Genomic DNA, 26,714 nt, shown 5'->3' on the forward strand with positions numbered 1-26,714 from the left:
CAGTGCATACCTAGTTAGAACCTCTGCCAAATTATATTGCTCTCTATCCCCATTAAAGGATGGTGACAATTTCACCAGGACATGAAAATGGGGAAATCTCCAAATAGGGACAAAGCAATAAAAGCCGACAGAACAAAGCCTTCCTTCACTGTATAAGTAAAAGGTTTTATTGGTGCCGGGTCCGTTAGATTGCTCATCCCTGCCTGTTGCAATGACATGTCACTAGAAAAAGTGACAATACAAGAAACTATTGGAAATCTCCTTAGTGAAATAAAGATCCACTTTTGACTGTTGTAATGTAACTGGGCGTCCCCATTGTGGGATTTCCGCTTCTTCACTTTGAAAGAAAACATACCTATCAATGGCAGAGCTGTGCAGAATCGAGAAGCTTTCAGAACAGAAGCTGGGCCACACCAGACAGGCCACAGTAAGAATTTCTTACATAAAACCGATGGAAAAGGAACTATGATCTTTTATAAAAGTGCTGGGGATGGGAGGGAGCAGAAATAGATAAGTGCATTTATCCGTTAAGCGCAGGGGTAGCCAAACTTCTGCACTCCAGCTGTTGTGGAACTACAAGTCCCATTAGGCATTGCAAGATTGACAGCCACAAACATGAAACTTCCCCACAGTTGGCAGGTTGAAGTCGGACTACCCTTATTTTAAAGTCAATGTATGGCCAGGCAGCACATTTACATATCCCTAAGCAGCACTGAAGTGAAGTTGGAAGATCTATAGCCTCTGAACATCAGGTTACCTTAATGCACACACGGTAATGCAAAGCATAGTTTGAATGGACCCATGAGCACATCTCAGTTGGAACTGAGTAAAATAATCACAGGTTCCCAACAGGCAAAGAGGCATACAGGACTAAGTCTTTATGTACGGTATTGCTTGTACTGAGCCTTCATGTAAACTGCCAGCAAAATGTGAATGCAGATATACAGCTCAGATTTCTCAGCTGCAGGCATGTATTTAAAGTGATAGTAAACTCTGGAGTTAAAAATGCATTCAAGTCCCTTAACTATCAAAAATGTATCCAATTTGTATATCACTCAGTTGTAGATCCTCAAAACTCTGAATTGGTGCCGACACCATCCTTCCTTCTGGAAGGTGGCTGTATTTGTTCCCCATGGTCCCTGTGTGTGATGTAAAGTAGCCACTGCTCCAAGCTCGCTCCTGTTACGGACTACAATCTCAATACAAATTAGATTACTAAATGTGAGTTTGTAGTACATCACAGGAGTGATTTTGGAGCAGTGTTTACTTAACACACAGGGACCATGGGGAACAGAAGGGCAGTGCCAGCACCAATCCAGAGAGGATCTAATCTGCAGCCGCGTGATACACAAATAAGATACATTTATGGTAATAGTTTAAGTACCTGAATGCATTTTTAGATTTAACTCCTGCGTTTGTCACTTAAAGCTGGCCATACACTTGTCTTGGTTTTTATTCAGCCCCGAGGCTGCCGACAGGCCTACGCAGTGCTGACTTAGCCAAAATCTGAGCAGGGTATGGACAACTTCTGCTGACCACACGCACTGATGTTGAACTTCAGTGGATTAAAATACAAATTACTAAAATAACAAGCAAAAGGTATGTATACAAAACACAAAAATTGCATGTTCCATGGACTGTTTTAAATAAAAAAAAAAAATTAAAAAAAAATGTGGGGAGGTAAAACATATTGAAGGGAGATCCGGTATAAAAAAGGGAATGTATGAAAAACCTGCACAGTATACAAGAGATACATACCAATAGGATTTCAACACTCTGAAGCCAATAGTGTGCAATGAAGAGGGAAAGGAGGAGAAGCAGGCATAAAAAGAATGCTACTTAGTACAGGTAGTGTTGTGTGGTGTGGACAGAGCTGCATAAATAAAGTACAGTGATCATTCATCGCAGCAACTACAGGTCCCAGTCCCAGAAAACTGACCAGTCAATGTACAGTAAGAATGCACCTCCAAGAATGGACAGAACACACAGCCCAATTATGCATTGATAAAGCAAAGATATTAAGCGTGCATCAAAAGGCTACCTGAACTCCACATTCTATTCCAACCTACCCCCCTTTCCCACCCAATAGCAGACAATCGGGCAGAGTGGGAGTTTATGCATGGTGAGACCATTGTACCTATTGCACTTCAGTGTTGCCAGTCACTAGCAGTAGAGGGAGAGGTATTCGGGAAGTTTAAAGTACAGACAGGACCCTCAGCAGTGGGATTATGCTCGGTCAATGTCCAATGAGCAGCCAGGAAAACTGCAGCACTGCAACAGTGAATACTGGTGTAACCTTACTGGCTTTGCTGCGTTTTGGCTGTGTGAGACTCAGCAAGTGGATGAACAGAAATAGAAAACATTTCAGCAAATTCTACAGTCATTTACTCTTTAGCTGTGTGGCTGGATATCCCATTTCCATGTTTGCTCAGCATGACAACTTTACACACTATGTTAGACTGAGAATTGTAAAGATGAAGAAAATGTTTAAAGGAAATACAAGCGGTTTCTTTGAGCACAGCATATAAAAAAGGAAACCGTGAGCTCCCTCTGCTGGATGGACCAAGAAGAAACATGCACCTTTTTAGGACCATAAAAGAACATTTACAATTTATAACATATACAGTGGTACCTCGGTTCACTAACTCAATTCGTTCCACGATTCTGGTCACAAACCGAATCAAGCTGTGATCAGACTGCAATCTCAACTAGAGGAAGCCACGACCATGTGTCAGAGCAGGGAAGATGGCTGCGGTTGTGTTCATCCCCCGATGCCGAGTTCGCAAACCGAATTGTTCACAAACGGAAGCGTTAGTGAACCGAGGTACCACTGTACACTAAAATGCATCGACTTGAGGTTTTATTTTAAGTTTACTTGGCTTCCTTTCTAAAATCATCCTACATCCCTATGACAGAATTGCTCCAAGTGTGACTATTCTGAAAAAACGGACTCCAGGCAATCTAAAAATTAACCTTTGCCGTGGGGCTACCCCCAACACTGCAGGGGTTAATGGTTCATTATGGTCTAGGGGCTAAAGGAAAGAAAATATACCACACCTGAACCTCGGTCCCATTTGGCTGCCAGACCGGTCCCTACAGGCTCTGGTGGTCTGAGGATCCGTGACGTCATCATGTCTAATGCAGCGGCACGTAGTGGGATATTCCATCGCCAGAGTAAAGGGGGAGACCTGTGAATGGTTACTGCCACAGTACCAAGGATAAGGTAGGTATATTTTATGTATTTAGCCTCTAGACCAAAATGAGCAGTTAACCTATGCAAGGAAGGAGTAGCCCCAATGCAAGGGCTTATTTCTAGATTCTGCGGAGCTCTTCAAATTGGTAACAAAAAGGTACAGTGCATTTGTATACATGGCCATCTGGTACTTTGATATCCAGGTTCAAAAAGTCTGTTATAGCACTTAAGCTGAAATGTATACATGTAGATGGAGTCTTAGACTGCTTTTAGGCTCTCTGATGGAAGCTTCCTAAGGCAAAGAACCTCCATGCTTTCTATTAAGAGAACCCATGACGCATGTTCACACCACTGTTATGGGTATATCCTTACAGGATTATTCATAAAATGATCAAGTCTAAAGAAAAAAAACCAAAACAGAATGGATTCAAAAATCAGTGAGGTTCTCATAAAAGCCATTTTACCTTTTAAAAACCGCGGTCTCTGTTTTTGCATCTACGGTAAGGCTGAGGGTTTCCTTCATGCTTCCATTCATCACTGTTTCTGTCATCTGATCGGAGTTTTCCACTTCCTCTTCTCCATCAGAACTGGCATCCATTGCAACAGTAACTGGAGACATTGAACCAAACTTAGTATTTTCAACACCACACCAGTGATAAAAGTTCACAAGCAATGACCAGCTCTCATTTCAGCATCTTCTGCTAAATTCCTGGACACACGAACATCCGATTCTCTCTCGTCCCCCCCGCCCCGCATCCTACATATTGTGTTAAAAGGAACATGAAATTACAGCCACAGACTAGTACTTTAAAATGCGTCACACTTACTTTCAGTTTGTGCAGAGGTATTAACACTCAGCGGATCCATTGGCTCTGTGCTGGTTTCCATTTCAACCGGAGAATTACTTCTTGCCGTGTCCTTTGAGCTGTCGAAAAAGCAAAATGCCGATTGTGTGGCTGTTATTCTGACCAACTGGCTGCAATAATGTCAGTCAGAACTTCACGTATGCTTCTCTTTTGACAGGTGTCCTTCAATAAAGCTGCAAAACACTTTATTCAACTGTAAAATCCATTTTTGGAGGGACACAAATTCAGATTTCAAATTCTATTCAGCTAAATACAGGGAAAGGGCAGCAGATAACTCTTCCCCAGTTCCTGTGTACCAGTTTTTTTGCAAAGTGCAGCCAATTAGAGAGAAAAAAAAATGGTGGCCGCACGAGTGCGCTCATGCGCAGAGGAATTCTTAAGACGTCACAGAGTCTAAGTCCAGGCCTCCTGAAGAGGCTTGGCGAGAATTTTAAATAAAGCCCAAACACAAACCCCAGACGAAGCATGAAAGTTACGGAGATACAATTTATTTATTACACTGGCACAAAAAAAAAAAAAAAGGGAAAAAACCCACATCCATCATATGATATATTCATATAATTATACGCAATTCCATAACCTTATTCCCCTTGTCACACTAGGAATCCCCAGACAATACTGGCCTGACTGAATAATTGAAGCAAAGCTTATGGGAACTCCGCACCACCGCAGGACAAGCATAAGTACTGAGACCGGACACGTCCTGTTTTCTGATGACTAGAGATACTTCCAGGATTTAACTTATCTAGTAGTCTAGTCGGCTAGCTAGCGAACCTTCCAAGATTTAAGTCTATCCGGCATGAAACCCTGGAAGCCCTTGTTTTCTGCAAACAAATTAAACTAAAAAAAAAGCAGAAAGTGAGGATAAGTCCATTCTCCTGAGGACACCAAGTGAAACTGGCAGGTGGGAGGGGTTATGCCCTGTGGCAGGCTTTGAATTTCTGTTTGCCAAGTGTCAGTCACCTAGAGCCAGCAGCATAACCCTACAGATCAGATTCTATGGACAATAGAGAAAAACACATTTTTTTTTACCACCACTCAGCAGTGCTAGTACCGTGTTTCCCCTAAAATAAGACACTGTCTTATATTTTATTTGGCTCAAAAAAAAACACACTAGGTCTTATTTTCGGGGTAGGTCTTATTTTTCTTTTTAATGTACAACAATCCACACATATTCATGTAGAAAAGTCTACATGTATTCATGTACAAAAATATGGTGATCAGGGCAATCAGGGGTGCCGTAGCTTTACAAGAGCATTTTGCTAACCAATCGCTGGCCAGAATGAGCGAAGTGCACTTTCACTATCGATTCCTCACAGGCGGAGCACATTTGGTTATCACTCCTCCTGTGACAGGAGCCGGCGCTATAGAGGAAGCATCGGCTTATGCGGCTCTGCTCCCTCCAGTGCCGCCTCGCTTCCTCTAGCGCCGGCTTCGTTGGCACCGCTGATTCTCTCCTGCCTCTCCCGCGGCTCTTCAAGTTCACCCTTATGCCACCACCGGCCCTGGGAATTGTCACAACTAGGTCTTATTTTTGGGGTAGGTCTTATATTTTAGAAATTCTCACAAATAGTACTAGGCCTTATATTCGGGGTAGGTCTTATTTTCAGGGAAACAGGGCAACTAGGTAGCCCCCCGATGCTTGGTCCCTATAGCCTACTCACAAAATGAGTGCTTAGAGATGGGAGCAACACAATGTCACAGCTCTGGACCCAGAATGTGCTCCGTATACGCAGGTCTGGAAAGTACCACATTGCAGAGCCCGAATGTCACATTGTAGGCTAGCCACTCAACATCAATCAGGGTCTGGGCATGGCCTTAAAAGCCAGGCTAAGGCCAGACGAATCTAGATAGCTCTGTAGAGAGGAGACCAGCATATCTGCAATATTGAAGGGATCTGGAAAAGCCAAACTTGAAAATGGCTAGCACTGTTTTGCTGACTATTTTTAGAAGAACAGTGAAAGTACGTCCATTCTCCTAGGAGAGCCGCAAGAAAAAAAAAAATACATTGAGGCCGTAGGAGAGGTACACTGGGCTGGCCCACAATTGTGTGTATGTCAGTGTCCAATCCTTCTGTAGTTGGCAGTACAACCCAACAGTCTGAATTTCTGTATCCTTCAATGGACGGCTAAAAAATTGTCTGAGGAAAAATGCTTTTAGAAGGGATTATAGCAGCTGTAAAACTACAATTACCTAACTGAAGATGTGAATTCAGAAAACGAGGCCCAGCCTGTTTCTTTTGTTGACAATGACTCTTCTGTGCTCCACACATCAGATCCCACTGAATCTAAACCGGCTACATGTGCAGTTTCCATTGGGATATCAAAAGTTGCTGGCCAGTTGCTTGCTAAAAGGAACAGAAATACAGTGATAAAATATGTTTGGAGTAAAAGCAAATAACTAGCATAAGGTTTGGCATAGCAGTCTGAATATGTTTTCTTGATGTAAGCAACATTAGGCAGTGGAAGTTTTAAGCCACTGCATTTGTGTCACTAACAATGATAGGGAAGGAAGTGGTTAAACTGCTCTGCAGCATCACTACACTGGCTGTGCGGTGTGCATTTAAGTGTGGCAAGCTCTAGTATACTCTTCAAATAGATTTTTCAGGAATTTGTTTGAGCAAGTAGCCCCAATGTTGACCACTGCTCAGTGCTCCATGCAACCTAAAAAAAGGCACAAAAATAGGAATTTTGACTTAACCGTAATATTCTCCAAGTACAGGACACAGGATATTTATAGTCTTAACCACAGCAACCTTCAGGCCACATAAGTTGCAGGAACAGCCCCCATATAACCCCGCCAGTCTGCCAGCAAGCAACAGCAGATTGAAGCACTTTACACCTGACAATTGCACAAGAGGTCTGAGCAATAACGGAGTTGGGAGAACAATGCTATCCAGTAAACGCTGCACCTATTCCAAGTTAGCAGATTTTATCTGAATCTTGAGTTGTCTGTAAATCCCTTCACCAGGAATCCAGAGAGAACCTCATAAGTTCACCGACGTGCACTTCCTAAAGCCTGTGTAATGTAACATCCTCAGTTTGTCTGCTTCCTGTATCCCACTGAAAGATCCAATACAAAATGATATCTACCACTGACCTGATTTTTATTTGTAGTTGAGGCTTTAGGTATGTGAGAGCAGGGAGCATGCAGTGTGTTAGACTGGAAATAGTTTATTGAACCACAAGATACATGATAGATTGGTGCCATACAGCAACACCTGGAGGAAAAGCTGCAGGTACAATATACTAACCCTTAAGTTCTAATTTTGAGTGAAGTCAAGTTTTAAATCAGTTTTAGATTACCTGACATTTTAAATCCTGATCAAAATGTGGAAGCAATCAAATCACATGTACAGCATGCAACTGTAAATTCATGAAGACTTGCCTTCATTGGCATCCACCTCCATTTTATCTTCTTGGTTGACTGTGCTTGATTCAAATAATCCCTGTTTAACAGAGTCCTCCTCCTCAGAATCTGTGCTCTCTTCGCTGTCTGTGCTTCCTGAGCTGTATAGATATACAACAATAGTTATATTGACAAGGGCCAGGATGCACCAAAACTTCTATTAAAAAAGGTCTACATTTCTCCCCTTCAATAGCCACATTTTAGACAATGCTACATGACTGAATAAGACAAATCTTTATTCCTCCTTTCTAAGCTTTTAGGCACCCTAAATCTAAAAGCCATGCTGACAATTTTCCAACAGTAACATTTTACATTTGTCCAAAAATTATTGTAAGAAGTGCAAAAATTTTGTCTAGCTTTATACAGGTAGGAAGAGGAATCGCCAGCACTCAGTAGAATAATCCAACTTGTCCATTTATTGGACATAGACTTCCATGTCCAATAGATGGACATGTTGGATTATTCTACTGAGTGCTGGTGATTCCTCTTCCTACATTGTGTCTGCACGGTGCCATCCGTGTTCATCACTACAAGCACCATTGTCTACTTAGGCCTGGATTGCTGCAAGGTGTGCGGAGGATTTCCCCTTCAATCCAATTAGCTTTATACAGGGACTCTAAGGCAAAGCACAATAGGAGTGGTCAACCACATTGGCTTATGACAAAATGAAAATCCTTAACTCCAGAAACTGCAAATTGGCTCCCAATTAAAAGCATTACTATGCCAACTTTTCGCAGTTTTGGATACGAGATAAAACAAAGCCTAAAGCACTGCAAAACCATCAGGAAAGAGGTAACTATTAAAATGTTTAATACCTTGATCTTCTTTGAGTGTCCTGGGTGAATGCGAGATTCTTCTCCTCCCAAATATCTTCTTCATCTGACCCGCCATCATCAAACTGCTGTATCCTTTCTTTGCAGCACGCCTCAAACAAAGCGATGTTCGCCTAATTATAAGGAAGCATATTTAGCACTGATCCTTGTAGAGTTGGGAAACAAACTGACTTAGAGGAGTACACAAGTGCTGCCTTGTTTAAGAAAAGCCTGGTTTCAGCTTTCACTCCTACGCTGTCATCAGTATCTAGTGTCTATCATGAGTATTGGCTGAGGATACAACCTACAGTAAAAAAGTCTGCCACCTCAATGTGACTTAGAAATTGCAGACAGACATTCTAGTGGAGGTGTCAGAGACTGCAGACATACTACACGAGCCTGCTTAAGTTCACTCCCATTACAACCAAATTACATATCAGTGACCCCACTTCCACCACTGACTATTTGGGAACCAAAGGCCACAGGGCAAGCAACAAAAGTTCCCGTGTATCCCTTTGGACTGCAGGTTGGCAATAGGGGTGTAAAAACTCATTAGGATTTAAATACCAACACCTTTTCCATGTTAAGTAAAGCAGTTTCACAAAAGCGTGAGGAGTAGAAAAGCCCTCATTTATCAAAGGGGTTCGCAAAAGGGTGAAGAGTTTGCAGAAGGCAGGAGAAGTGAACAATCTAGGACAACATAGCTGATTTGGAAAAATTCTCCAATTCAGCTACAGCTGTCATTTAGAAGGCGAAGGTTTGACCAATGCACTAAAGGAAAGCATCTGCTTGTGCCGTGTATGATAATGTGCTGCGTTGGCAAAAAGTAGCAAAGGTGTGTTTTTTTGGTTTGTTGGTGGCCCATTCAATTAAACGGACTGCCTTCAAAAGGAGTGTTAACACACCGCAGAGGTGCGAGTTGGGTCTAAAACCACCATGAAACTAACCTCGAAGGACAGTGAAAATTTCAGACGCAGATTACAAACTGGTGTAAGTAGTAAGCATTTAGACTTTTCAGCAGGCAATGTGGAAAATCAACTAACACACACACACACACACACATTAAAATGTATGTACCCATATGCAGCGATCCGGTCAATACTCACACTTTCGTTTGCGTTGAGTGTGAAGTTAATGTCTGAGACACGATCAAATGAGACACTGTAGATGACAAAATTGTACGCATAAAAAGAATTAACAGCAGACAGGTAAAACACATTGTGCTTTGCACAGAACAGCCAGCTACAGCTCTGACTCTGATGAAAGCATAGAGGACAAGAAAAACTGAAAAGAGAACAGTTTTTCATAAACATTCATCCAGAGGCAAAGCAGTACTGGTACTGTAAGATCTGGGAAGAACACGGATTAGTTGTGGCATGCACATTGCCATTTAATCACGGGAGTCGTTCATGCTGCTGCACAGCTAAGTGTGGTAGGCAGTACATGTAATCACTTGATGGGCTGAGGGCCCTGTCACACCGTCAAGAGTGCGTTTGGCCACTGGAACGCACCCCGGCCGGCTCACTTTGTTATGGGGCAGAAGGGGGTGTGGTGGTGCATTGAACTCAACACAGCCACACACCCCTGCCTGCGATGCGATCGCCAGCACCCAACGCGTGGCACATTAGTGCCTGTGTTCCAGTCCAGTGCGATCTGCAAAAAATAGTGCATGCAGAATTTTTTTGCAGATCGCACTAGACCGGAATGCAGGCACCGTGCCACGCGTTCGGGTGCTGGCGATCACACCACGGGCGGGAGGCGTGTCACAGCCACGTCCTAAAACAAAGTGAGCCAGCCGGGTTGCGTTCCAGAGGCTGGACGCACTGGAACGCACTCTTGATGGTGTGACTGGGCAGTGAAGGAGTGGAAATACTTTGCTAAAAAAAAATATAAAAATAAAAACAAAAAAAAAACAAAACAAAACCACACCACAACCGCTTCAACTGCACACAATATTATGACAACGCTGACTGGTACAACACCAACAGTGTTATGTTCACGTGTTACTTGGAAAACACTGGCTACCTGTTAGGGACTTAAAAAGGTAATACCCACCACCAACTCCCTCCCAAAAAAAGAAAGAAAAACAAATTCCAAAGGCGGCAAATTGAGTAGTAACACACCCATAATTACAGTTAACAGATTTTGTGTTTGACGAAAGGTTTTGCATGAAAGCCGAATTAACCACAAGCTGATAGGTTATTGTGCTGTGATCGGAACAGAGATTTAAAAACAGAATGAAAGACCAAGTGTGTTTAGAAGAATCACCAGCAGACACCAACAGCAAATTGTTAAACCACAATAAAGGAGTCATACTCACTTCCCAAGGTCATCTTGGTCGGCAAACTTCTCATCGTTGAAGCCAAACTGGTCAATAAAATTGGACGTCATTTGTTGCATCTGATAATCAGAAAAGGCCTGGCAATCCCAGGACCAACAACAGTGGTATAACATGTATTCTAAACTGCTCCTGAAAAGAACTTTGTACAGGATACGTCTACACTAACGGAAGTCTCTCATTACACATGCAATACCTAAAGCACAAATGTTTGTGCAAAACTATGAGAAATATTTAGCATCTTAACAATGGTGAATCATCGTTTACTGGTGAAGATGAGAAACTTTTCATTTTTGGGTAATTTAACCTCCCTGGTGGTCCGATTTCAATTTTTTCCCCTTTCAAATCTTCCGCCAGATCCGCCATCGTGCGACGTGGACGATCGCAAGGGACGGAACCCGGAAGACAGATGCTGGCATCGGCTGGAGGACACAGCGAGGATCATGGAAAAGGTAAGCGACGCACAGTGTAATCCCGAGTGTGGCTTGGGGTTACCGCTTTTGGTAATGAAAATTAACCCGGAGCCACACTCGGGATTACCGCCAGGTAGCTTAAGACATTTTTTTTTTTACATCCAGCCAAAATTTGCGATCATGTTTTTTTTTTTCATAAAGTATGCTGGGTCAGCATGACACAAGTCAGAATTGCCATTCTGACTTGTGTCAGAATGGCAATGTTCAGAGAATGCAAGCTTTGTTTTTTTTACCTTTTAGAATAGCTAGAGTGTTTCCCCTTCAATGTTACAGCCAGCCTAACCAGTCCGGGTAACATTAAATTTAAAGTTGGGATGATGGGGAATTTTCATGACAGGGCACAACTTTTTCACATGTCTGAGCCCTAAAAATTTGATTGACATTTAATTTACTTACGTGAACATTTGAGGTTTGGGCATGTACATTTTTAATATTTTATGATGGCAAAGGGGGGGGGTGTGTGTGTGTGTGTGTGTACATTTGCTTTTAACGCTTTTTTTCTCTAGAGAGGTCTGTAGTAGTGATGCGCCGATACCAGTATTACGGTATCTAATACCGGTTTTTTTTTCCTTCCAGTACTCGCCGATACCGAATACCGATACTGGAAGTCCCATTAAGGAAGACAGGCGGTGTGTAATGAATCGCCACCTGGCTTCCCGATTAGCTGGGCGTCGTGTAAAGACTCGCCTCCCGGTTAGCAGGGAGGCCGTCCCCATGCTTCTCGTCACTAGGTGACAAGAAAGCATAGAGCCGGCTTTCTGGCCAATCAGGAAGCCAGGCGCCGTTTAATGACGCAGCGCCGTCATTCATTACACATTACTCGCCCAAATACTCAGCATCGGCACAGATACTGGTATCGGTGCATCCCTAGTCGGTAGAAAGCTCGGAAGCCCAGGAGCTGACCTTTCCCAGCTGCTGGGTATAGCACTGGACGTTAAGCTGTCACAGACAACTGCTACTTCCAACACTAGCGATGGCAGAGGTCCAGTTACAGTTTTAAAATGGTGGCCGAGACTTAAGTGGATACGTTTTTCCCATTTCCCATCCCATCAATTTCCAATGTAATTTAAATACTTTATCATACAATCTTTACTTATGCATGTGTAAATTAACAAGGCTAGGCCCAGAAGAATACACCTTTTTTTTTTTTTAATTTTTAATGAAAAATAACCTCCTGTAAGTGTTAAACTTACAGAGTAGGTCCGGGGTCAAATATTGTGAAAAGATATCCCCTCAACATCTAATACACATTGCTCTTGTTTTCACAACTTCAGAATACATGTTGATACTTTGGTTATGCCTAACCTGCTGAATGGAAGAATCTTGTGAGAAGCCTGGATCTTTAAACTCTATCTCATCATCGCTGGAGGAGTGGATATGTCGTGTTGTGACCTGCACATGGGAGAGAAAAACAAAAGAAACACATTACTTCCATTTTATTCTGTGCATGCATTGCTAAGCGGCCACAGATCGGAGATGTCTGACAGAATGGGCTCTTTAGGTCTATTGCTACCTACAGAAATACAATTCAAATATTACAAGGAAATGTTTACACATACTTGTTGCAGTTCTTTTTGAAACTTATCTGACATGGCTAAACCATCTGGGATTATAGATGGATTAAGAACACCAATTGCCTTGATCAGCCCATTCCTGAACCATAGGAGGTGAGCAATCATAGGTGCACAGGAAGATCAAAGTACTGTTCGGTGCATGACACAGAATGGAGATAGTCTTGTTGCTCAGGGAAGAGATTAGGACGGAACGAGTTCTCCTCACCTGTCATTTGAGGTCGATATCTGCCAGTTTATAGTAAAATCGATCAGAGAACAGGCAAGAAGGTACAGGTCTGTTTATGCATGGCTGGGACACTGCGGTATTCCAGATCCTTTTACAGGATGACAAATATCCCTGGCTATTCCCAACAAATGCAGCCTTGCAAAGACCCTTGGATTTGAATATCACAGTAGTGCACCACTACTGGGTGGGCACAGAGGTCCCGTAGAACAGCAGGTAGAGAATTATCTGAGCCCTCGTTACACCTGAACGTTTTGTAGCGCGTTCTACGTAGGGCTGCAGCTAACGATTATTTTCATAATCGATTAGTTGGCCGATTATTAAGTTCGATTAATCGGATAAAAAAAAAAAAAAGGCTCCAGTGATGGACTACTAGTTTGTGGTGAGATTGTAGTCCATCACGGGAGCAAGCTTGGCGCGGTAGAAGTAAAAAAAAAAAAAAAGCGTGGTGTGCAATATAGTACATAATACAGCGGCGCAGTGCAGAATACCAGCAGCTATAGAGGAATGTAGCAATACTACATTATACTACATATGTACTATTGCTGGGATTTGTAGTCCTCTGTAGCTGGCGTTACTCTGCATTGCGCTGTATATAATGTATTATTGCTGGGATTTGTAGTCCTCTATAGCTGGTGGTATTCTCCATTGCGCTGTATAATGATTATACTGCGCAATGCAGATTACCACTGACCAGTTATAGAGGAACTACAAATCCCAGCAATAATACATTATACAGCGCAATGGAGAATACCACCAGCTATAGGAGGAACAACAAGTCCCAGCAATAGTACATTATACAGGGTGTTTAATATATTATTGCTGGGATTTGTTGTTCCTCTATAGCTGCTGGTGTTCTACAGTGTGCCGCTTTTTTTTTTTAAACAGGAAACATTAAAACAGGTCCCCCTTACCTGTTTCTGAACCCTTGTAAGTCACCGCGGCGTCGGCGTGCTCTGCGAGCGTGTGTCCGGCTTGTGTGGTGAGCGTGGCATATACGCGGCATGGTCGTGGCGTCCGCAGAGTGCGTAGCGTAACTCGTACCTATTCCACCACAGCACCCCTGTACTCCTGTTCCACAACGGCACCCCCACACAACTATTCCACCATTGCACGCCAATACACCTGTTCCTCGCTGCACCTTCATACACCTGTTCCACACCCATACAACTGTTCCACACAGCACCCCACAAACCTATTCCACTACTGCACCCATACACCTGTTTTACACAGCACCCTTGTACACCTGTTCCACCACAGCACCGGGACGTGAGCAGCGTGTGCTTCAGGCCGCGTGTAGAGCCCCGAACAGGGAAATCAATCGATAGCCGACGAATCGACGATCGAAAACGTTTTCAATCGTCGATTTTAATCGACTAAATCGATTAACTGTTGCAGCTCTAGTTCTACGCGCGACGAACGCTCTACAAAACGCTCAAAAATATAAATCCCATTGTATTCAATGGTCTCGTTCCCACCTTGGCGTATTTCCGCCCGTCCCTAACGCGCTACAAAACGGCCCGCGTTTGTTGCGCGTTTCCATTGGGATACAGCCAAGTAGCCTTCGGAAACGCGCAACTTTTTTACCGCGAATCGCGGTAAAAAACGCGCGACGGTCACGCATATGCAATACGCCTAGGTGTGAACGAGACCTAATGGTGTGTGTGTGGGGGTGTGTGTGTGTGTGTGTGTGTGTGTGTGTACAAACACAGACAAAGCAAATCAAGCTACTCCCCTACCCCCCTCGCTTCCCTCAACCCCCATGGAGGGGCTGAGTGACACCATGACTTATATGGTGTCGCTGGTAATGGCCATCAGTTTCAAAAACGGACTCCCTCAGCCCTTCACATCTAGGCATTTTTGAGCAGTTCGAAAAGCGCTTTAAACTGCCCAACACAAGAAATCCCATGATTTTCAATGGCCCTGGTTCACACCTGAGCAGAAAAACACCGGACGCCTGAAAAGATACAGGAGCTTCTTTGGGGAGTTAAAAGCGCTTTTCCTCCCCATAGACTTCATTGGAAATGCCCCAACGCGCAACAGAAGCATGTTGCACATTTTTGTGAGCGTTTTTGCGCGTTTATATGCATGTTCTTCCATGGGCCACAATGGTTTATGAGCTGCCAATCAAAACGCATGCAAAACACGCATAAATGTGCAAATAACCGCATGCTGCTAATGCGCGTACAAACGTGCCAAAACTGTGCCGCCTAGGTGTAAACCAAGACTAAAACTGTAGCGTGGACAGAATCCAAACATGGCTCTACACATTTATCAAGGTACATGGGGTATATGGCTTTTTAGTGCTAACCGAGTACCTCTAGGGTGAACTTCCATGTTAAAGCCCACTATGGCTTTTACAGCTGGAGAAACTGCAAATAAATTATCCAACAGGCTCCTACTGTATATCAAGTTACAGAAAACCTAATCTTCCCATTAAAAGGTTAATGTACGTCTGAGAAGTACCTACCCACTTTGGCTGCAGGCATTCTTTACATCAGAATAGATCAGCCGCACGCAGTGTACCTCATTGTCTGGCCTATCAGGTCAACAATTCTTTTTTTATTGCAGAACTGGCCAAGCCTGAGAAACTAGTTCTCACAGTAACGTCAGCAGAAGTGCCCACATTCACATAAAAATAGTAGCAAGAAGTAAGGCTGCTAGACTGACAAAAACACTGCACTAGTTCTGTCAAACATCCCAAGCAACTAGTTTCTTAAAGAACTGACGAGTTTCATTATCTGCTTAGGTGTGGATGTGTGGTGTGTGCCCAGATAGCAAGGATAACTTGCCACAAACTTGTGTCAGGGTTCAATTGTAGTTCTTGTTAACTTGCTGCACACATTCCTGGCAAGTTGTAGACTTGCAGAACACTTGCAGCACAAGTTCTAGTTGACACTTTTTAAATTTGTAGCAAATTTGCTTGGCAAGTCTACAGCAAGAGTCCTGCAGGTCTTAGCAAGAGCTCTGCAAGCTCGCTGGTCTGGAGACTTGCAATGCAATAGTTTAGCAAGTCATTTTCAAACTTGCAGCTCAATTGCTTGATATCTGGGAGTGTGTGTTTACATTTGAAGCTCATTTAAATGCCTAACAATATTAGTTTACATAACAAATTTACTCTTTGCCACTGTCACAGGCCATTTACACTGCAGTATCCATTCCTCATAGATAAACAGAGCTGTAAAGTACAGCTCAGTGCTGCAGTGAGGTCAGGTGGTGAATCCCTACCTTTAACTGTACAATTTCACAAGGTTCAGTAAAACAGTGTCATTGTATTATAGTAATGTATGAACCGGGAATGATTAGGCCTTGTTCACACCAAATGCAGAGCAGATCTGCATGAGTTTCTGCACATGCAGTGCAGTGGGTTGTGCTGCGTTTTTAATGCGTTCTGAGCCGGTTTTGGTAAAAATAAATACGTTTAAAATGGGCTTTCAGCGCGTTCCAGGCGTTTGCATTCGTTTATGCGATTGCATGCGTTCCAGAGCAGGTAAAATAGGACCTGCTGCAGTTTTTTTAAATGCTCTGGACCTGCACGCTGCGATGTGAACTGGAGCTAAAAATACCATTGGAATACCTTGGACGCAGTTTTGCTCCGGCCTGTAACTGCTCTGCACCTGCTCCGCGCTTGGTGTGAAGGACTTAAAATGTTATATGGATTCAAATTAAACCTGGTTAAAACCAAGACTGTTGACCATTCGTAAATATACCTAGACATGACACGTTTACACATGGCATCAATCATAAAATCAATTGCAGAACATGTTTCAGCAGTGTATGTGCATGATGCAGGGCTCAATGCAGGCTTAAGCACGATGATGAACCAGATACACACAGCAGAAACCTACTAGATCTACAGTGTTCCTCTTGTTTGTTTCGCCTAAGGAACTTGTGCAGAAAGACTCCCATTTTTCCTGAGCTTCAGTTGGCAATTCTGCAATTAAAACACAAAACATTGATAAACCCAAACATTTTATAGCACCAGCCCACCAAAAAGATCTAGTTTCTAGAAGATGGAGGACTAAACTGCCTTACATTTTTTTTCTGATATTTTAATGTGAGATATTTGCGCTTAGTGCTGGTTCTGCACAGTTATGGCCGTTATGGGGGAAGAAAATCTATTTTGAGCTTTAATATTTAAAATATTGCAGATGCAACAGGAGGTAGCTAAACATGCAAAATATGGGCTGGTGCACACAGTTCTAAAAGTGAATAGAAGGCTGCTTGGGTATGCAAGTCATAAGGAGTCAGTGATGTGCCCAGTAAATCCAGATCAAGACCTAAAATATCCTTTATTAATGGACTGACCCTTTAATATAATTTGACATTTCATGAGGCCCAAAGAACGGGCAACCAGCTATTCAGACACCAAGACTCATACTTGAGATGCAGTAAACAGGAATGGTGACTTCAAACATCGCAACTTGTCTTTTCTTAGCTGCAGAGAAATTTTGGGCCAAATCAAGGGAATTGGTAGAGACCACTCCAGATGGTTGGTACTGTTGGCTTGCAACACTAGCTACCCAGCTTCAATTCCAAGCAGATGTTTTATCCGCTTACAGTTTAAATGTCTGCTTCAGGCTGCCTAAGTGCTCAGGTATTAAAACAAATTAAATATCCAAGAATACATTTTTAGGCCGTTAACTAGCATTTACAGCCATAGACAAAATTTTGTTGGTAACCATTCACAGAAATGTAAAGCACTGCACCGCAGCTTTAATTTAAAATTAAACAAATCTCTTTGCAAAATCAATGTTTATTCCAGATTTAATTAAAACCAAAATTTCCTTTTGATGCAAAAGAATATTTTAAAGAAATTAAAATTGCAAGGAGAGAAATGAGACCCTTACTGTAATATTTTGTTGCACAACCTTAAGGGCCTGTTCACATGATTATCAGGTCCTGATCAGGTGCGGTGCTATGTGTTTTACCGCGTTTTTTGCTGGAATGGGGCTGTCAGTATGTTAGCTGCAGTGCGTTTGACGTGTTTTGCGTTTCCGGACAAAATGTGACATGCAGTATTTTTCTGTCGTAACCTGAACGGACTGCGCACGTGAGAACTGTAGCCCATAAAACACATAGGGATACATATTTAGTGCAGGAGCGTACGGATCAGGTCAGCACAGAAAACGGACGTCGTGTGAACAGGCCCTAAAGACCGGTCACTGCAAACAAGCACCTACCAACAGCTAGTTTGACCCACTTCATGAGCTTCACACTGCATGTTTCGGCTCTTTTTCATAGATGTCCAATAGGATTTAAGATCAGGGCTCATAGAAGGCTTCTTCACAATAAGTTTTTTTTTGCTAGCCATTCTTGAGTGCTTTCAGCTGTGTGTTTTGGGTCTTTATCCTGTTGGAGGGCCCATAATCTGTGGCAAACTGCTATCTGACACTGGGCAGGATATGTCTCTCTCCAGAATTCCTCAATTATCTTGAGATTTCATTGTGAACTGCACAGAGGCAAGGCACCCTGTGCCAGATGTAGCAAAGCAGCCCCAAAACAAAGCGCGCCACCTTTGAAATGCCAGTGTGGTCTCATCTGTCCAAGGGGCAATCTCCCTGAAGCACTGTGGCATGTTGAAGTGCATTTTAGAAAATGCCATTCTAGCTTTTTTTTTTTTTTTAAAGGTCTTTCGACAACATAGTCTTCTTCCTTTAAACTCACTGTCGATCAACACTAATGTAACCTTGACTTTCAGTTTGCATCTCTGTCTACCATTTGCACTATACTTCTGTTCAATCTAGGGTCGATTTTCCTCTTGTGGCCATGTCCAGGGAGGTTGGCTACACTCCCTTGGAACTTGAAGAATTATCACCACAAATTAAACATGTTTGAATCCCCCGGGTGACCCAGTGCATGCAAGCACTTTAGGGCTGCAACAACTTAAATCGACATAATCGATTATTGAAAAAGTTGTCAGTTGGCCCTGTTCACGTCTCCACACACGCTGCACCTCCTCCCCACCTCACGCTCGCCGCTGCCAGACCCGCCCACATCCACGCTGCACCTCCTCCTCGCCTCACACTCACCGTCCGCCCCCCATTTCCACAGGGACGCGGAGAGACGTAGTAAGGAGGAGCAGGTGTGAGGGGGATGACAGCAGCCGATACAGTCCCGATCTCAGAAGCAAGTTGCTGGAAGACTGCTCAGGTAAGACTGCATCTCCCCCCATATGGTGCTCTATAATGTATTGCTGGGATTTGTAGTCCTCTATAGCTGATGGTATAATATACAGTACAGCACAATGTACCATCAGCTATAGACGACTACAAATCCCAGCAATAGTACATTATAGCTGGTGGTATTCTGCATTGCGCTGTATAATGCATTATTGCTGGGATTTGTAGTCCTCTATAGCTGATGGTATAATATACAGTACAGCACAATGTACCATCAGCTATAGACGACTACAAATCCCAGCAATAGTACATTATAGCTGGTGGTATTCTGCATTGCGCTGTATAATGCATTATTGCTGGGATTTGTAGTCCTCTGTAGTCGGTGCCATTCTGCATTGATTGCTGTATAAGTTTACACTTTCCATTTCACTATATTGCACACCACACTTTTTAATTTTTTTTACTTCCACCGCTCCAAGCTTCTCCTGTGATGGACTAAAATCTCAATACAAACTAGTAGTCCATCACTGGAGCCATTTTTTAAAATTTATTTTATTGTTTATCCGATTAACCGAACGTAATAAATCGGCTAACTAATCGATTTTGAAAATAATCGTTAGCTGCAGCTCTAAAAGCACTTGGTCCCATTCAGATCTGTGCATTAAAAACATTTGTATTTCTATTTGCACTGGCTATAGCTCCACCCAAGGTTGAAGCCCAATTCATGAGTGTTGCAGCTAGCACTGAAGCCTATACCCCCTCTCCTCTGTGTGCTGTGTGTCCTGGATTATGTGAACACAGACAGTGAACACAGACACATTACTTAGCGATTGTGAACAGGCAACATATTCATGAGACAATTGCTTTTTAATCTCAATCACTTTCCAGAAGGAATGAAATCACCATTACAATGAGCTGTAAGGGTACCAACAAATTTGTCCACAGCTGTAAATATATATTCATGTTGTAAGAGCATAATTTGGCAACGCCTTCAAAACATTGCTCAGTACATTTCATGTTTTAGGTGGAGTGTACCTGCAAAATGCAAATGTCTAAACGAGTAAAGGACAGTAATTATTACTTTTCCATGTAACATACCTTTAATAAGCTGATGTGCTAGTGTACTGTTTGGCCCCTTTTCAATGCTGTGAACTATGCAGTTTGCGATTCTTGTCAAGTGCCCCATGTATCCACACCGTCGCCCTCCTTCAGACCTAAAGCACATAATGTTTGAATTACACTTTATATTGACCAATGTAAATGAACCTTCTAAAAGTACAGCTTTACTAACTTTCAGGCAAATCAATGGCAAAGGGTGCCATAAGTTTACAAGCTGAAAACATGGAAACCAAAATTAACAAACTTACTGTCTTTTTTCATTCAAGGCCCATGCTTCAAGTATTCGGTCTATTAAGTGGCATTTCAAAAAGAGCTGCAAAAAACAAACAGAAACATTGCATTGATCATTTTGTACCAGCTGTTGACAATATGTGAAGAGAGGTGAAAAGAACCTACATGTCTTAATAAGATATGCTCTCCTGCAGAGTTCTGTTCGCTGATCAAGCCGTCTGTACTGTCACCAGGACTAGCAAGAATCAAGGCAATGCAGATTTCCACTTGCGTATGAAGGAAATTGTTCCATGTGTATTTGAAAAACATATCCTGCAGAAAAGAATAAAATAGTTTCAGTGGCTTACGAGGGTGAACATCAATGTCGCTGAAACATGTTGTACCATCCAAAGTGTCTGCACTTTTTAGCCTTTATCTGCCACCTCCTGGTAAACACTAAAGTGGCTGTTTCTACATGAAAGTGCAGCCTGCAAAAATACTTACCTGCCCTGCCACTTATCTTTCACTCGGGTGCAGAGGTTAGCTGGCTAAAACATCTCCAACATATGACACTTTCAGAAGTGTTAGAGGCATGGTACCCACTGAAGTCTGCCATCTGCAGCCCCTATGCTACAGCTCGCTGTATACTGAGACCGCTGCAGCCAGGATATATCCCAACATTACTGTTGAGATCTACCCAGCTGCGTGAGCGACAGTGGGCTCTGCCAATCTAGAGGCAGAGCCAGCTGTACCCACCCCCTCCATTCAGCGCTGGAGGATCGAAGATGGGGGAATCCCTGCGGTGAGCTGTGACCGACAGTCATGGCTTTCTGCAGGGAGATTATCGAGAAGTGAGCGAGCGACGGTATGCGTTCGCTCACTTACCGATCTATTGAGACGACGTGCAACAGTTTTATTGCCACATGTCGGCTCAAACTATGAGGATGAGTGATTTTCAGCATGATCCTTTATAGACAGAGTGTTAACACCCAGAGAGCACCCTGTCTGCAATAGGATAATGCGCAAACATTTAGCTTACAGTTGCTAATAAAGATCAAGCCAAGAACTAGATCCCTTCATCAGGTACAGATGGAAGAGCATTTTAATATTTTCATCACACACCAATGACAGGCACTTACCAGAATAACTCCTATAGTGTTTAGCTCAATGAACTCTAGATTGATGCTGTGCGTATTGGTCTGTAGTAAACTTGCTATTAATCTGATAACATGTAACCGAGTATTCCCTACAGGAGGATCTAGGACTCCCCATGTTGTCTTCATGACATCAGTCTTAAAAGAAAAAAAAGAAAAAGCATATAATAAATTAATTTGCACACTATTTTTGTGCACAACTGGCAGTTAAAGTGAAGCACAATAGGTATAATCAAGCATGCCAAGTGAGCTAATTTAAATTTGAGTTGATGGGACAACAGGGAGCTTCAAGCCGTTTTAATGAAAAGTGCACTGTACATAAAAAAACAAAAAAATGTTAATTTTTTTTATTGGACAAGTGGATGCTCAAGAATTTAAAGCAGTGGTTCTCAACCTGTGTAACCTCAGGATCCACATTTGTCCTTGGTTATTAAGTCCGCCCCAAGTTGCACTGCAATGGAACGCAAGGCATTAGTGCACCCTGCATTTTGGTGTGGGCGTATGATCTGTGGGTGGGAGGTGCATTTGGGGTACCATTCAAATGAATGGCGACAACACACCTCCCACACCAGAATGCATGGTAGGTGTGATTGCGTGATACAGTGCGTTAATCGTACAGTACTATGCAATTAACGCATTGTACTAGTGGGAACGTGCCCTCAAAACACTGACATGCATACACATTCTCGGCAAAAAAAAAATTAAATCTTTTTTTGTTGTTGAAAGGTCTACCCTGTCTCCCCATCTTACAAGAACTGAAGTGGATGTAGAGCTGCAGCTAACGATTATTTTCAAAATCAATTAGTTAGCCGATTATTAAGTTCGATTAATTGGTTAAAAAATAAAATAAATTTTAAAAAATGGCTCCAGTGATGGACTGGAGCAAGCTTGGAGCAGTGGAAGTAAAAAAAAGGAATAAAAATGTGTAGTGTGCAATATAGTGAAATTAAAAGTGTCAAATTATACAGCAATAAATGCAGAATGGCACCGGCTATAGAGAACTACAAAACCCAGCAATAGTACATTATACAGCACAATGCGGAATACCACCAGCTATAGAAGACTACAAAACCCAGCAATAGTACATTATACAGCGCAATGCAGAATACCACCAGCTATAGATGAATACAACAAATCCCAGCAATTGTACATTATAATTGGGCGGGCAGTGAGCGTGAGGTGGGGAGGAGGTGCGGCGTGTGGATGCGCGGATCTGGCAGCGGCGAGCGTGAGGTGGGGAGGAGGTGTGGCGCGCAGCGTGTGTGGAGCCGTGAACAGGGCCGACCAATCGGAAGCCGATTAATCGATGATTGAAAAAGTTGACAACTTTTTCAATAATCGATTATGTCGATTAGCCTGGGGTCCAGTGTGGGCTTCTGTGCCATGACTGAGCTCCATACATATGTGCATTGCTTGTACATCTCCCTTGTGCACCCTTGTTGAGGTGCTGGGAGCCAGAATGTGGTGTCACTCCAGTTCAGGCACACGTGAGGAAGCTGACACTCTCGTCTCAAGCCGACACTCTGCGCCAGGCAGCATATTTTGAATGGCTGCTTGTAGCGAGAATTGAATGCTGCTCTAGGGGGAGGCAGAGGAGCCTCTAACCTAGAAAAATGGAAGCCATGCGGCGACCCACTGAACACAGGGTCACGACCCATAAGTTGAGAACCAAGGATTTAAAGTAGCAGAGTCAAAATGTGACACTAAAACACCGAGTAACCATGGTAGCAAATTACAATCAACCTTAGACATTGTGTGAACAGGCACAAGTTCAACTATTCTTGACTGAATCTCACCCTTACAGCTTGATCATACCATGTCCATTATGCTACATTTTTGTACACCACTGCCCATGTATGGTACAGGGCACATCAAAAATTATTGGTTTTCCATGTGCCTTCTGCAGAAAAACACAGCTTAGCAAACATGGTGAGAACAAGCACTTTAAAGATTGTTTTCTCTGAACTACCACAATTTCATATCATTACTGAGTGAGCTTTCCAGGATAAAGCCCCCAAAAAGGTTACTGATTATTAGCTTCAATGAACATGACTCCGTGATATAAAAAAAGATCAAGGGTGATTCCAGTTTCATACTTAGATTATAGTAAGCAAGTTCATTTACTTTTGGAGGGTCCAGGAGTAGCTGGTGAAAGGACGGAAGTCTTTCCTGAATAGCAGTCAAGACTGTTTTGTTAACTGAAAATGCAGAGTGATTGAGACCAGGTGGACACAGGTCAATATGACCCTCAAAACTGTAAAATAAAAAAAAAACACAAAAAAGGTATTAAATTAGCATAAATATATAGAAGGAAAATTGCAAACAAAGTCCAAGACTCTGAAATTAGCGGCGGACTTTAAAAAGTACTTTGCAACATAAAAAAGGTACTCGGGATAACCAGATCTGTAGGGAAAAGAATATCACTATCCAAAGTAATTACAGCAAATATTTAGGAACGGCTCATTTTCAGTACAACCAACCCATCTTCTTTAGGAAGGTCAGTGCCACAAGTGTATGGAAACGAGAGCTTAGATTCTACTTACGCTGGCCGCCTTGTTTCTAGCAGAGTCAGCAATATTTGGATAGCACTGACAATTGCAGATTCATTCCTCTCTTTCAAAAATATATTTGATAGTAGTTGCTCTAAAATTTCTTGCCTAAATAAAATAAAAAATTGTAAGCAATTGAAGGATTCTGCATCTGTGCTAAAGCCAGAACTTACGATTCAACACATTGATCACCACATCAAATTGTGGAATGCATAACACTGCTAACGCAAACCCACAATGTTAGTGACAGACAGGACAGCAGACATAGTAACTATGTGCAGATTGGGCTTCTGCATCTCTAGTGACACTCTGGGAACGGATTAGGTTTTGCCCACAAGACAACAATCCAAGGAGTAATTTCAGGCCATCTGTTTCCAGCCAAATATGAATCATCAGCTTTGTGTGTATGAACTGCTACAGACTGGCATTGCATGCAGTTAAGACACCCAGATATTCCATAAAGGTCAAGGTCCAACATAAAACATTAACTAAATGAAAGTGAAAACATAAAAAGGACAGTGAAGTCAAGGCATTGGAATAAAGACATGGCATAAATCACAATAGAAAATCAGTGTGCACATTAAAAACATTCACAAGTGAAAATACATTGGGGGGGATTTATCATAGCAGTTGTGAGTGTTTGAACTTGCACCAGATTATGCTGCTAGTGTAATGTTGTTCAGAAAAAAGGTTTAACCCCTTCATGACTGAGGCCCTTTTTTCAATTTTTGATTCAGGAAAGAAGCTTTGTAACTTCAGGCAAACAGCTTAACGGTCGCTTCTGGAAGTGGTCATGGGGACTTAAAGTTGTGATTGTTTTCTTAAGTAATGCTCCAGTTTTACAGCCCAGAACAAGGGCAGATAAAAACAGGTGCAAAACACGTGTAATCTCAGGTCAAAACAGTGGCACATGTTAAAAGACAGATTTGTACATTAAAAAAAATTATCTAAGAGGCTAAAACTGTTGCAATTGCTTTGATAAATTCCCCCCATTGTGAAGTTACCTAAAGTTATCCTTTTAGAAATCAGCCACATCATATTGTACTCTCCCATTTCAAAAGATGCAGCCCAGGTAATGGAGTTGCTGCAAAGGCTCGGTAATCTTGGGACATACGACTCATGACTCCGCAGTCTTAACAGGTAAATATTATGAGGGGAAATTTGGCTCAAGGTAACCAATCCACTTCTATATTTCACATTCAAAGCCTAACTGAGCTTAAAGGGTTATTAAACCCTCATTGGTTTTGCATATATCTACTGATAGCAAAGCAGTAGATATATGCAAAATTATTGAATACGTTTTTTTCTTTAAGGGTTAATACCTGCGTCTCTCCCGCGCGCTCCTGTCCGAACATCTGAAAATTTCTCGGGCGGCCGCAAAGGATCTTGGGGGAGGGTGTATGCGCAGTTCAGATGTTCAGCTAGCAGCATGCACCCGCCCAGACCCCGTAGGACGGCAGAGGAGTCAGTGCTGGATCGGAGACCCGCACCAGCGCTGGAGGGACAGCCAAAAACTACAGGAAAGAAGATGATCAGATCAAGAGGCATCATTTAAGGTACGCCCTTACATTAGATTTAAGTGAATCTGGTTTTGGCATTTCCCCTATGTTTTTCTGCCGAGAGAGCAATGTAGAGGCGCTGATCTCACTGAAGTTTCATCCTTCAAGGTACTCTTTGGGCCATGGTCACATGAAAATGCAGGTCTTGACAATCCCAGGAGCCAGGTAGCCAATGCTCCTTAAAAAAATTACTCAGCTTAGGTAACATTAAAATCGATTTCCCAAAACAATGCTAAGTGACTGTTCTTTCATGCCTCAAAATAGCTTCTGCTTCATCAACAATGATCATTCCCCATTTGGACAAGCATCCAACAAATATACAAAAAGCACAATGTTCTTTTATAATTACAACATACAGAGCTTAAAGACCTACTTTTCTAACGTGGCCAGGAGAGGGTCTGGTTCTGGGCTGTTCTGCACTTGTAACAACTGATCCCTGCTCAGGCGTATAATCTCACAAAGGGACTGTGATGCATTAGAATGCCTCTGTGAAGAGAGAAAAGAACAGTTACATATATTCCTTTAGATCCTCAAACAAATGCCGGAGATAACATTATTGCACCTTTAAAAAAAAAAGTTTTCTGGAAGGGAGTATAATTAAGAGTCATGATGGTGCAGCTGCACAGCAGCCAGCTCTATAACAAAACCTTCCCAGCAGCCAGCTTCCAATTACAACAGTTCTGAAGTTTACAGAATGCATTTGCAACCTGCACTGTATACAGAAACGTGGACATAGAGAGAAGGATATACGTGTCCTATTTCATTTGGCATTGAATTGAACATTGTTAATTGTATTTCATCACAAATGTAGCCAAAGCCTTTTTTTTTTAAATTAAAACTGAAAACTGCTCACTGAGCTAATGATTGTTAGATCGAGATTGTGGAGCAGTCCGTGCGACAGGCGCACACACTGACCCCAGTCAGACCTATGCAGTCCGTGGGACAGGCGCACACACTGACCCCAGTCAGACCTATGCAGTCCGTGGGACAGGCGCACACACTGACCCCAGTCAGACCTATGCAGTCCGTGGGACAGGCGCACACACTGACCCCAGTCAGACCTATGCAGTCCGTGGGACAGGCGCACACACTGACCCCAGTCAGACCTATGCAG

General features: G+C 42.7%; 1 protein-coding gene across 1 annotated transcript in view; it reads right to left on the bottom strand.

The window, feature by feature from the left end:
* Nucleotides 1-878: 878 nt before the first annotated feature.
* PPP6R3 (protein phosphatase 6 regulatory subunit 3) overlaps nt 879-26,714 on the bottom strand; it is a 60,843-nt gene continuing 35,007 nt past the window's right edge. The window contains exons 8-25 of the mRNA XM_018567171.1: nt 25,974-26,086; nt 24,036-24,149; nt 23,617-23,746; nt 21,478-21,630; nt 20,525-20,671; nt 20,377-20,441; nt 20,108-20,223; nt 16,736-16,821; nt 12,396-12,482; nt 10,600-10,679; nt 9,386-9,440; nt 8,283-8,413; nt 7,447-7,568; nt 6,253-6,406; nt 4,021-4,118; nt 3,658-3,802; nt 1,610-1,776; nt 879-961 (exon numbers count right to left, since the gene is read on the bottom strand). Coding sequence (XP_018422673.1) covers nt 879-961; nt 1,610-1,776; nt 3,658-3,802; nt 4,021-4,118; nt 6,253-6,406; nt 7,447-7,568; nt 8,283-8,413; nt 9,386-9,440; nt 10,600-10,679; nt 12,396-12,482; nt 16,736-16,821; nt 20,108-20,223; nt 20,377-20,441; nt 20,525-20,671; nt 21,478-21,630; nt 23,617-23,746; nt 24,036-24,149; nt 25,974-26,086 — 2,046 coding nt within the window. The remainder of the gene's footprint in view (nt 962-1,609; nt 1,777-3,657; nt 3,803-4,020; nt 4,119-6,252; nt 6,407-7,446; nt 7,569-8,282; nt 8,414-9,385; nt 9,441-10,599; nt 10,680-12,395; nt 12,483-16,735; nt 16,822-20,107; nt 20,224-20,376; nt 20,442-20,524; nt 20,672-21,477; nt 21,631-23,616; nt 23,747-24,035; nt 24,150-25,973; nt 26,087-26,714) is intronic.

Source organism: Nanorana parkeri, unplaced genomic scaffold (genome assembly GCF_000935625.1).
Source record: "Nanorana parkeri isolate BGI_ZX_2015 unplaced genomic scaffold, ASM93562v1 scaffold1017, whole genome shotgun sequence".
NCBI lineage: Eukaryota > Metazoa > Chordata > Amphibia > Anura > Dicroglossidae > Nanorana > Nanorana parkeri.